This window comes from Heterodontus francisci, chromosome 25 (assembly GCF_036365525.1).
Source record: "Heterodontus francisci isolate sHetFra1 chromosome 25, sHetFra1.hap1, whole genome shotgun sequence".
NCBI lineage: Eukaryota > Metazoa > Chordata > Chondrichthyes > Heterodontiformes > Heterodontidae > Heterodontus > Heterodontus francisci.
The window spans coordinates 62,323,180-62,336,158 of NC_090395.1; the positions used below are offsets into that span (position 1 = coordinate 62,323,180).

Genomic DNA, 12,979 nt, shown 5'->3' on the forward strand with positions numbered 1-12,979 from the left:
TAAAGTTGGTAATACTAACTCTTCATCCCCTGGTTGAAATGTTCAGGTCTTTGCATGCTTGTCTGCTCATTTTTCGAAGTGGTTTGGGATGCTTTAAGTGTTCTTGAGCCACATTGCAAGTTCTTGTGAGCTGTTCCCAGAACACATACATAATCTAGTATAGAAGATTCATCCCGCTGTTGTAAAAACCTTTCTTTCATTAGTTTTAGAGGACCTCTTATCTCATGTCCATAAACTAATTCAAAAGGACTAAATCCTGTAGACTCATTAGGTGAATATCTAGTGGCAAACAAAAGAAAATCTAGCCCTTTATCCCAATCATGGGGATATTCATGGCAGTATGCCCTAATCATTGTTTTGAGGGACTGATGGTACCTTTTCTTAAGCTGTGGTATGCTGAACACTTTAACTGTTATACCCAAATTACCAATAATTTTAGACGTAAAATTGGAACCTTGATCCAACTGAATCTCAATCAGTAATCCGTATCTAGTGAAGAACTGGGTTAACTTCTGTACCACTACCTTAGCAGAAATTGTTCTCAAGGGAATGGCCTCTGGGAACTGAATAGCCGTATCCATGATATGTTGGTGTCCCCTTATTTTTGGTAAAGGTCCTACACGGTCTACCAACACCCTGCTAAATGGTTCCCTAAAAACTGGTGTGGGAATTAGAGATGCCGGTTTTATGGCAGGTTGCGTTTTTCTCACAATTTGGCACATTTTACAAAACTGCACCATGTCCTTGGAAAGATCTGGCCAATAATAATAACATACGTGATTTGGTCTTCCGGATCCCCATATGTCCCGCTATAGGAATTGCATGCACTAACCTTAATAGTTCCCAGCAATACTTGGGCGGTACACTATCTGTCGAACAACCAACCATTCTTCATCCACAGGTTTGTGAGGTGGTCTCCGCTTCCTCATCAGAACCCCATCTTTAACATAATAACCTTCTGGAACTCCCTTTGCCTCAGCTTCTGTCAGAACTGATTGTGCCACTTTATTTAACTGTGGATCAGCTTGCTGAGCTGTGATCAGAGAAGATTTATTGAACATTTCATTTGGATTATGTAACTCCCCAAAGAAAGTTTCAGATATTCGGCTCTCTGTGGTGCTAATTTTACCTCCGCCAATGAAACTTGTTTAGCCATTGCTTGGGGTCCTACACATGAAGGAAAAATTCCTAGAACCTTTTCCTGTAACTTCTGGCTCATTAACTTTATTTGGTTTCTCTGTGACTAAGGGAGAAGCTAATACTTTTGTTCTGGCCAAATCATTCCCCAGGAGTAGGTCAATTCCATTTACCGGCAAACTATGGACAACTCCTACAGTTACCGTCCCAGACATTAGGTCGCAGTCTAGGTGCAATCGATACAAAGGTACAGGTATGTACCCCCCACCAACACCATTCACTAAAACTTTAGCATTCAGTGCGCGCTTTGGTGGAAATGTTATACCTTTCCCCAGCAAGAGAGTTTGGGTTGCTCCTGTATTCCTAAGTATAACTATAGGTTTACCTGCCTCACTTGAGGGCTAAGGAATTACTTTTCCTTTCGACGAGAATTCCCTATAACGTTCAGGCTTCTTATTCTCAACCTACACTCACATTGATTTTTGTATTTGACTTTACAATTAAAACTACAGTCTGATCTGTACTCTCAGTCAGAGCCCCTTTCTCTGCATTGACTTTGTACCCCAACAAGTCCCATGGCTTTACCATGCAGCTTCCACTATTCTGAACTAAGATGTCCCACCTTGTAACAATGATGACACTAAGGCTTGCGGACCTCACTTTTACCCTCATCACATTCCTTTCTAGCCTGAAGAGGGGATCCTGGGGAGTTTCCAGCTGTTCCTTTCTTGTTCCCGGCTACTTCCTTTTACTCTCCCACCTTTTATCCTTCTCAGGTTTGTGGGGATGATGGACAAAGGGTTTGGGCTTTTACACAAGCAAAAAATCATCAATTTCCATTGCTTGTCTGACCCTTGAAACCTTCTGGTTCTCTACATGAGTTCTCACTACTGGAAGGAGTGAATTTTTTAATTCTTCCAGGAGAATTAATTCCCTAAGGCTTTTGTAGGTGGCTTCCATCTTTAATGCCCATATCCAGCAATCAAAATTCATTTGCTTTACCCTCTCAAATTCTATACAAAACTGCCCAGCCAATCTCCAGAGGTTCCGAAACTTCTGTCAGTAAGCTTCAGGGACTAATTCATACGCAGTGAGAATAGCCTTTTTTGCCATCTCGTAATCTGCAGATACCTCCTCAGAAAGCATGGCGTAAACATCATGAGCTCAGCCCATCAACCTGCTTTGCATAAGCAGTGTCCAGCTTTCCTTTGACCATTTCATTTGTTTGGCTATCTTTTCAAAAGAAATGAAAAATGCCTGTGTCCCTTTCCTCAAACTTGGAGCTTGTATAAATTTAAACAGCTTTTTGCTGGGTCCTGGGCTGAACATGGATTCTTCCTTACCAGAATCTCCACTGGCGTCAAGACCACTCTGTTTTCTTAGTTCCATCTCTGTCAATTTGAATTCCATTTCCTCTTTTTCTCTTGCTCTCTCCTTCTCCTTGTCCTCAAACTCGAGTTTTTTCTCATTGTCACTACTTTTTCTAAGTCAGATTTAAGTTTTGCTGTTTCTTTCTTTTTCCTGTTCAAGTTTTCTTATTGCTATTTTTCTGTTTCCTGTTGAAGCTTAAGTTTTTCCATTTCTTGTTCTTGCTCAAGATTTTTCATCTGTAACTGAATTTTAGCTAATTCAACTGCTTTACCTTCCGATTTGCTTTCTTTTTCCAATTTCAAATGATGGGCTATTACTTCAATTATCTCTGCTTTTTTTTAGCTCCTGATTTCAATTCTACCCCCAATTGTGCTGCTAATGCCATAAGTTTAACCTTGGTTAAGCTTCACAAGTCACTGAGGGATACATCCTCCTTCCCCAGAAAAACTTGAACATTCTGGTGGTGTAGACTTTACCCTATTACACAAGAAACTGGGTTCTTTTCCTTTTCCAATTATTATTATTACCCCATTTACAAGTAAACGTTGTCAGCATTGGGTTTAATCCCGACAAGAGCCCCCAATTAATATGTTACGACCGAGGTGGGAGGAGTGCATTGTTAATTCAGTCTCACTTCTCCTCGGGTCACAACATATCAATAAATTTTCCCACTTACCGAAACAACAGTCAATTAGATATCCTATTTGTCCCCAGAATAAAGCACACCAACCAGGTTTCTTTAATAAACAAAATTATCCATTTATTATAATCCAAGTCTTAACCAATAATGAAGTAAATATATACGTGAATTGCGATATTAAAGCCCTTGTGCTTTTATCCTAAGCCTCACACGCGCACTCACAACCAATTAACCAGGTAAAACAAAAGATTTCTGTTTACAGCTGTTACAAAGAAATAGAAGGAATTTTTAAAAAAACTTAGACTGCAGAGAAGCAGATATGGAAGTCCTTTGTTTTGGCGAGGTGTCCCAAAGTCGAATAGGGCTGCCACTAGGAATCGTTCCAGGCTATGTTGATGAACAGTCTGTTATGGTAGGTGTTCAAAGAATTTCAACTCCAAAAGGCTTTACATAGGTCTGCAGCAACAAAGGTTTCTGTTCTCACACTCGATGCGCAGTTTTTTTTTAAAGATGCATGGTTTCTGCAAACATTCTGGATTTCTTCAAAATACTGGAGGCAAAAGTATAACTTCATACAGGCTTTTGCTTTTCAAGAGCAGGGATTCTTCAAAAAGAGGTAACAATTGTCTGGTTTTTCTTTTGATCTCGTGGTAGGTCAATATGCAGATCTCCAACTGCCTCTTTTAGTCCAAAAACCAACTGGCTTTTAACAGTTCAAAGTGAAACTACAAACAGTTCAGCAACAATCCTGTGACAGCCATATATCGTGGTTGTCATTTCCTTGCAAAGACCTGTCCCTCAGGTTAGAACATCTGTGTTTACTTGAAATCATACATTTTCCAGTGCTTGTTTACTGGTCAATCTTTTGTTGCCCTTCCTTTTATATAAAAAAACCCCCCACAAAGTTCAGCCTCTTCAGTTTTAAAATATAGATTCCAGATGAATCAGTCCACGATCCAACTATTATTTCTTACAGCATTTTTACACAGAAAAACAGAAGCGCTCACGTAACATGACCAAAAGCTTTGTCAAAGAGGTAGGGTTTAAGGACTGTCTTAAAAGAATGAAAGCAAGGTACCGAGGTTGAGAGCGCGCTTAGGGCCTAGGCAGCTGATGGCATGACCACAATGAATAGAGCAATTAAAATCAGGGTTGCTCAAGAAACCAGAATTAGAGAAGCACAGATATCTGAGGGTTTGGGGATAGACAGGTTACAGAGATAGAGGTCAGGTCATAGAGGGATTTGAAAACAAACAAGGATGAGACTTTTCAAATCGAGGCATTGCATAACTGGGAGCCATGGTAGGTCAGCGAGTACAGGGGTGATGGGTGAATGGCATTTGATGCAAGTTAGGATGCGGGAAGCAGAGTTTTGGATGATCTCCAGTTTATGGAGGATATAACGTGGGGGGCTGGCTCGGAATATGTTCAAATAGTCAAGTCTGGCGGTAACAAAGGCATGGATTACTGTTTCAGCAGCAGATGAGCTGAGGGAGGAGTAGAGTAGTGCGATGTAACAGGTGGAAATAGGCAGTCTTCATGACAGCACAGGTATGTGGTTTGAAAGCCCATCTCGGGTTAAATATGACAGGCCAGTTCAGCCTCAGACGGGGAGGGATGGAGTCGGTGGCTAAGGAGGGGAGGTTGTGATGGGCACTCAATCTTCAGTCATCCCAATATTTAGTTTTTAATATTTCAGTATCCATTGAATTTCAGATAAATACCCAAGACAGTCAAAACTTGCACCGTGGTACATAACTTCAGAGATCAATTTAGCATTTTAAGTGCAGAATTTCAAGCTTGTTTTGTGATGCTAATATTGTGGAAAATATTGTTTACAAGTCATTGGATGAAGGCTGGGGAAGAGGCAGCACTAAAGTGGTAATTCTGTGATCCCCCGGTTCCAGGGGGAGCTGTGCCCCAGGGAATCTGGGTTTCCTGCTCTGAGTGCAGGATCATGGAACTGCCCTTTAAATTACTGTCTTGATTTGAGTTTGTAATTTTCCTCTTGTTTTGAACCAGTCTTGAGCAGCAGAGTTTGAAAGCTCAAATTAGAAAAACTCCCAATGAGAGTACACTAAATAATAGCTTGACAGCCACTGTTGCTGTGGCAAATCATAGGCTGTTCAGTCTCGATTAAATTTAGAAGGCACAGACTTGGAAGAACAGACACAAATTTCTTTAATTAGGCTGCAAAGTATATGGTGTCAACAACAAATGGCAGAAAGCAGTCTGTAAATTTAAAGGGTGCAACAGTTCAAAGGATTCTGTAATCTTTCAGTTTGTCTTCTGCATCTGTATTATTCTCTCCTCCAAGGCTGTCGATGCCTTAAGTTCTGCAGTAGCTTTCTAATGGCTTAATTTACAGATTGATGTCTGATCTTTTTGATTACTGTAGTTCGGTGTGTAGTATCTATAGGCTTATTGCTTGCTGGTTTTGACACTGAACCAGCCAATAAATTTCTAGCCCATTTAAAAAAAAAAGTTTTTGGTACAATGCAGCTGCCATAATTGTTTCCGGAATCTATAGGCTGAATTTTTGGAGGCAGCAGAGTTTCCTGCTGCAGGAGCTGAAAGCTGGGGGGTGGTCAGCAGACCCAGGGCCACAGCTTGGCGGCAGCCAATTAAGTGGCTGCTGCCTGGGCTGCTGTCCCTTTTAAGAATGGCAGCCCGCCCCAAAAGTTGCTGACCAATCAGAGGTTCCGCAGCCCGGCAGCACTGCTGCACTTGGAAGATGGGGCACATTGATGGCCATGCACCCTCAGTTAGCTAAGTGAGGTCTGGGGGTGCCAGGGCCAGGCAGCCCTGGTGAGGTGGGGGCGGGGCTCACCAAGGGCAGGCAGTGTCATTGCTGCCAGGGGTCCCTCCTTGAGCCAGAGTGCCCAATAAGGAGGCGCCCCCAGAGCCCACCAGGGTTTACCTGGCAGTCTTCACACACAGCAGAGCACCTCCCCCCCACCCCCCCCCCCCCCCCCCCAAGTCTTCAAAGCGCTGGTAAAATGCCAACGGAGGTGGGAAAAGACCCTTAATTGGCCACTTTGTGGCACAGGTGGGCTGATCAGGAATCATTGAGCAGACTGAGGCTATTTTCTCTAGAAAAGAAAAGATTGAGGGCTGGATTTTGTTCCCAGCCCGAAATCTGGTTTTGTGGCGGGGGGGGGGGTGGGGAAGAGAGCCGGAAAATCGGAGCAGCTGTGGCAATCATGGAACCCGACCCGGGATTGCTGGGCACAATCTTCCCGGTGGCGGGAAAGCTCTGTGGCGGCCCCACTGCATATTTAAATAATATTTGCATGAATTAAAATATAAACCACAGTGATCTTACCTTCCATTCCCGAGCCTCAGTGCAATGAGTGGCACTCGCATGCCTTCACTTTCCCGTCCAGGGGAAGCTGGTGCCATGGAGGTGGGGAAGCGGTGAACTCTGCACTGTGGGTGGGGGGAGTGGGTGGTGAACTCAGTGTTATGATGTACTGTTTGCAGGGCTGGCAGCCTTTCAAAAATGGCACCAGCACTTGCTCCTTCAACGACGTCGTCGAGGCCGCACCCGCTGCGTGATTGGGGGTGCTGTGAATATGTAAAGTGGCCGGCCGCTGCGTATTCATGTCGACTATGTTTTGCACCCGCTGCTGCTCCCAGCATTGGGAATACAAAATCCAACCCTGAGGAATAACCTGATAAAGGCCTTTAAAACTATGAAAGAGTTTGATAGGGTAGCTGTGAAAAGATGTTTTCACTTGCAGGGAGATTAGCACTAGGGGTCATAAATATAACATCATCGCTAATAAATCCAATAAGGAATTCAGGAAGAACTTCTTTGTCCAGAGTGGCTAGAATTTGGAACTCACTATTACAAGGAGTAGTTGAGGTGACTAGCATAGATGCATGTAAGGAGAAGCTGGATAAACACATAAAGGAGAGAGGATAGAAGGATACGTTGATGGGGTTAGATGACAAAGGGTGGGAGGTGACTCGTGGAGCTAAACTGGACATGGACCAGTTGGGCCAAATGGTCTATTTCTGTGCTGTAAATACTGTATAATTAACAATTTAGCCATGTCACCTCTGTTCGTGCCAAATCTTCACTCTGCTGATCGATGAATGTGTGAAAGCAGTTGCTGGTGTTGACCAGTTCTCATTGTTCATCTCCCTTGTCTCTTCACACTGCCCCAACCTCAATCACCAAATTTTTAAAAAGCCTTTAGGAACCTACATCTTTGCAAAGGGCACTTTGGTTAACCTGCACAGAACAGTACTGAGCTGTCCATATAGAAAAAGATCTGGAGTTGAGCAGAATCGTTTAACTAGCATGCTGTGAGGAATCCTGAGAAAAATGTATATTGTCTAAACCGATGAAAAATTATGTGATGCAGGGTTTTGCAAACCCTTCATTTTGAGATGGTAGATTTCTTAAAAAGTTTTATTGAAATGGAGAGTATAATTATGTGCCTGTGAAGTTGATAATTTATGAATGACGCTTAACAATGCAGTCCATTTTAAATAATGTACAACACCAAGAACTTGATATATCAGTCTATTCCTAATTTAAATGCTTTGAAGTCACATGCTGAACAACTTGTTCACAGTATGTCTAGAGATGCTTATTATCTATAAATAAACAAGTCCTTTTCTGAAGAGCCACAAACAGTTCAGTTGATTCCATTTTCCTGGTGAAAATAATTACACCTCTGCTAGCTAATTTTATTGCCCGTGTTGAAAGGCATTTATTATTCCATGTCAGCTTACGTCACTGTTTATTCCATTTAACCCATTCACTGTTGCCAGCAGTACATCCTGAATGACCAAAACATCTATAGTGGAATCTATTACACTTCTTCCTCTTCCTTTCTATTTTTCTCTCCACCCCGCACCCTCCCTCACACTATACTTGCCCTGATTCCTAAAGTTAAGCCCTGTACTTGCCCCATTTTGCCTCACTAGATCCATTGGACAGTAAACATGTATCAAATGTCAGGTTTTCATTATCAATATTGTACAGTTAGGGTTTCTGAAAGCTTTGCGATTCTCTCTCATTTTGGCATGGGATATGATCATGTGTTCATTCTTTGACCTGTTACTTGTAAGAAATGCCAATTAAGGTAGCTGACCATTTAATTTCTCTACTTGTGTACATGTCTGTTTTGGTTGGAACAGAATCCTTCAGTGTCATAAACAGTTTTGAGGTTTTTTTTGCACTACTTTTGTGCAACTTTCACTCCTGTAACATACTGAAAATGAAGTGTTCACAAAATAAATGTATTCATTAGGTCTGTCTTAAAATTGCATCATTGCGCTGTATTAGGGAGGTTAAAGCATGTTGGCAGAGCCTGTTCTTAAATACTCTGGGGGGTGTTCTGTTGGCATTTTGTATAATAAACTATTTCAGAAAAGAACTAATTTTGTGAGATTCAGTAAGATAGTTAAGTGATCAATATTCTCAAATATCTCATTCTAGAAATTGGTTGCTGTTATAAAGCTGCAGGAATGAGCTGAAGAAAACATTTGAAGAAACACAAAATAATTTGATGTTGTAAAAGTTCTGTGAATTATTGTTTTAACTTTTTAAAAAAGGATTATGCAGTCCTCTGAGTTAATGATTGTAGTATACCTATCTCAGTTTATTCACTGATATTGGCTCATTGTCATTGCAGGTTCCAGATGCCATATTAAAGTGTCAGCGAGCTGGTATAACTGTGCGAATGGTGACTGGAGACAACATTAACACTGCGCGTGCCATTGCTACAAAATGCGGCATCATTCACCCAGGAGAAGACTTCCTGTGTCTAGAAGGAAAAGAATTTAACCGGCTTATCCGCAATGAGAAAGGCGAGGTATGATGCATATTAAATATCACATGCAGAATAGCAACTGCAGTAGTACTAGATTACAGTGCAGTGACATCATTCTCAAGGTGACAAAGTATAAGAATGAAACTGAAGGAATTGTCCAAACATTCCATGTTACTGCCTTGAGCTCACTCCAAAACTTAAGGAAGGCAAACATGTTAAACTGAATTTTTCCCACTTCCTCCTCATCTAAATATCTAAGAACAGCTGAGCATCCAGCTGTCAACATTGCTAATGCCATATTGGAACTGGCCAGCAGGATATAAATGAAAGCTTCTCATATGTTTTTATGGGCTTCCTCTTTTCAATGAGGAAGTGCCTCAATTCTACTCAACAGCTCTGTCAACAGAGCTAAACATGAAAACTTGCTCGCAGTAAATTTTGGAGGCACAGACAACATTTTAAAACAAATGTAGTTTTGATTTATCAAAGGTATACATTTTAAATTCCCAGTGATCTGATAAAATTTAGAACAGCTTCTAATTCTCCCGTGAAATAATACAGACTGCATCTTGCAGGCCTTTGTGATGTAAATACTTTGCATGGTTCACAGAAGGATATTGCAAGGTTATTTTTTGTATGGGTTGTAAATATTATGAAGCTATTACTGGCAAAACAATGGAATGGTTTAAGGCATTTTTTTTTTAAAGTGTGCAATAGGTGGCAAGTATACCAGGCAGGTTACTGCCTTTACAGAATAACTCTTACTATGGGGTGGCAAGAGAAATTTGTTTGTCATTCTCCCTGGTGCAAATTTGTTTTGTTCATGTAATTTATAATATTTTATAATGGAGGCTGGCAACCATATGATGGTATTCTTTTGGGCCTCCTTATCTCGAGAGACAATGGATACGCGCCTGGAGGTGGTCAGTGGTTTGTGAAGCAGCGCCTGGAGTGGCTATAAAGGCCAATTCTGGAGTGACAGGCTCTTCCACAGGTGCTGCAGAGAAATTTGTTTGTTGGGGCTGTTGCACAGTTGGCTCTCCCCTTGCGCCTCTGTCTTTTTTCCTGCCAACTACTAAGTCTCTTCGACTCGCCACAATTTAGCCCTGTCTTTATGGCTGCCCGCCAGCTCTGGCGAATGCTGGCAACTGACTCCCACGACTTGTGATCAATGTCACACGATTTCATGTCGCGTTTGCAGACGTCTTTATAACGGAGACATGGACGGCCGGTGGGTCTGATACCAGTGGCGAGCTCGCTGTACAATGTATGATGGTATTAGTAATCCAATAACTGTCTTATATTCTTCAGAGTGCTGATTTCAAACAAAAACAAGGACATTTTCATTTATATGCTGTTATGTCTTGTGGTTCCCAGATCTGCTTAAAAATCACATTTTAGACACAGATACTGGAGCTTGCATCATATTTTCTCACATCTTCATTTGTGGCAGAATGGTACAATATGTGTTTGGTACACAGGTTGTAGTGCAGTAGTGAGTGATGTAGCATTGTGGAGATATATATACATATGCTTGAACAATGTAGTTCCTAAGTCATTTTGGATAATATAACAATACAATTGTCTTATCGCATCTCAAATATTTGACTACAATGCTGGCCATTCTGTGTCTGCAGTGACCCAAAAATAGCACTAAAATGAATAATCACTCATTCTGTCCTTGACTTTGAGGGAGAAGACTGTTTTTTCCATTCAAAGCGATCTTTAACCTTCACCATGAAAGACAAACAGTTTATAAGTATCCATAGGATGCTAACACTGACAATACTCGTACAGTACAACACTCGTACAGAACGTACAGTCTAGTCCTCAAGTAGGCTTGAACCCTCAACCATCTGACTCCCGCGCATGCATGCTACCAACTGAGCCAAGATAATGTTGGTCAGGAAAATTATGATCTGTGTAGTATAGCAGTCTTGGTCAATATTTAGCTCGAGCAGCAACAAGACAACAGGTAATGGCCTATCTCTGTTTTAAGCCTTATTTGCTGTCCTATCACCAATGATGCAGCTCTTCTGAGTCACTGATGCTCACCAGTTGGAGCAACTGAGTTCTGTCTTCTGAAAATACAAGTAATACTATTTTCAGTCAGTTAGCTACTAACATTTCCTTGGGAGAGAGGTGGTCTCAGCAGTAAGGATGGTAATTCATCTAGTACCGAAGCAGCTCATGAAAAATCACACCATAAAAGTTGAATTCTGGTAAGCTTGCATAACGTGCACCTAAATAACTAACTGCTCTAGTATTAATTGATCATTAACTTTGCAGTGTTGGTGGGAGGCCAATGAGCAGCACTTCTTGCTTGTGCTGTGTATGTGTATGGAGCCCTCCTTTCCCCAATTTCACGACAATGCCATAGAAACATGGATGATTCTTGCATTGCTCTGAATTAGTTATGCATCTTTACTCCTTGTCCTACAACAGATTGCAGTCCTCAGGCTGAAGAGGGCATGAGACTGTGGTTCCACATGTAAAAATTGTCAGCTATGAAACCGTTAACTTTTTCTAAAACTGGTGTGACATTCCAACTCTCTTACTACATCAAGTCCCCATCTTAGCTAGTAGTTTGGTCTACCCTGTACAGGTGAGAATCCTCGAGTGCGCTCCTCCAACTTGCAGTTCCAGCACCATAGCAACCGTTAAGATACTGACCATTGGCTGGATGGCATTCAGACCCAAAAGCCACATTGGAGGCTTTCAAAGACCCAGTTGGCATATTGGTGCATTAAAGGTACATTATATCCTCTATTTTGTGCTTCACACTGGCAGATGTCATTCTTGCCCAGGACTGCGTGATGACCTGTCACTATCTCTCTCTGACATTTACTAGGTTAACTGATTCGTGCTTGTTTTATCAATCATTTACTCTGTTCAGTCTGAAGACCAACCAACAGTGAACTCTGAACATAAACAATTCAGTCATTTTCACGTTGCGCATGTACAATTGTTGGAGGAAGTGCTGACTTATCAAATGCAGACACTGCTGCAAAGAAAAGCGTTCATTTTAAAATGGTTTTGGCACATTAGAGTATGTACATATTAATATTACTAATAGCAACAATTATGTTTGAAAGCAAGAAGTATATTAAATACATTGCAATAGATGCTGCAGCAATTGTAGATTAGACACATAGCTTGAGTTTCTACACAGTACCTGATTTTTGAGATGGTAGCAGGAGGCAGCTGGAAGTGGAACAGAGATGTGCAAGGCTGGGAGACAATAATGCTGGATCTTCACTCATTAATACCCACTTAATTTTCCATCACCAATTCTGACACCTGGTGGAAGCACCCACCCTTTTTGGCCAGGCACACGCAGATGAGGCAGTAAAGATGTATGTTCCTCATAAGACCCATTTGGGAACATAGGAACAGGAATAGGCTATTTAGCATTCTACCATTCAATGAGATAATGGCTGATTTGTGCATCTTTACCTGCCTTTGATCCATTTCCCTTGATGTCTTTACTTAACAAAACCCGCCCGTTCATATTCATACCAGCACAAAATGGGAGTTGGTCACTGCAGACTAAGCGGAAAAGAAACTAAATGTTCAGATTGATCAGTTAAAAGCTTACTGTGCTTTCTTTTTCTATTGCTGATTACTTTGCAATCTGACTTTATGCTGTTTACCAAGGAACTGCCATTTCCCCTCACCTTTCAATCCCCATTCGCAGCGAACAATATCTTTCCTTTTGGGAATTCCCCTTTATCATTGTTTTATTAGAAAATCAAGCGTAATAAAAAGATGCCAGGCTGATGTGGCTGCACTGAAGGCACATGGCAACCAATCACCGGTACCAAAGCATGTAGGCATAGGCGTTCCTACATGCACTTGACTGAGGAGCAGTGCATATTCTCCAAAGAAACTGTCTTAGTTTGGGTTGTGTCTTTAGATGCTTTCTCAGCTATTGGTCTTCAGTGCCATATATTTTGGGGTGGGTCTGTAATCCCAATATCTGACCACATAATGTTGTAACCCAAGAGTGTAACAGTAGTGGCCCATTGTGATCAGGACTAAA

General features: G+C 41.5%; 1 protein-coding gene across 5 annotated transcripts in view; it reads left to right on the top strand.

The window, feature by feature from the left end:
- The window catches only part of LOC137383922 (plasma membrane calcium-transporting ATPase 1-like), a 274,484-nt gene that overhangs the window by 219,632 nt on the left and 41,873 nt on the right, over window positions 1-12,979 (top strand). For all 5 annotated transcript variants that reach the window (XM_068057310.1, XM_068057309.1, XM_068057314.1 and 2 more), the window contains one exon: window positions 8,800-8,979. In XM_068057310.1, the coding sequence (XP_067913411.1) occupies window positions 8,800-8,979 (180 nt within the window). The remainder of the gene's footprint in view (window positions 1-8,799; window positions 8,980-12,979) is intronic.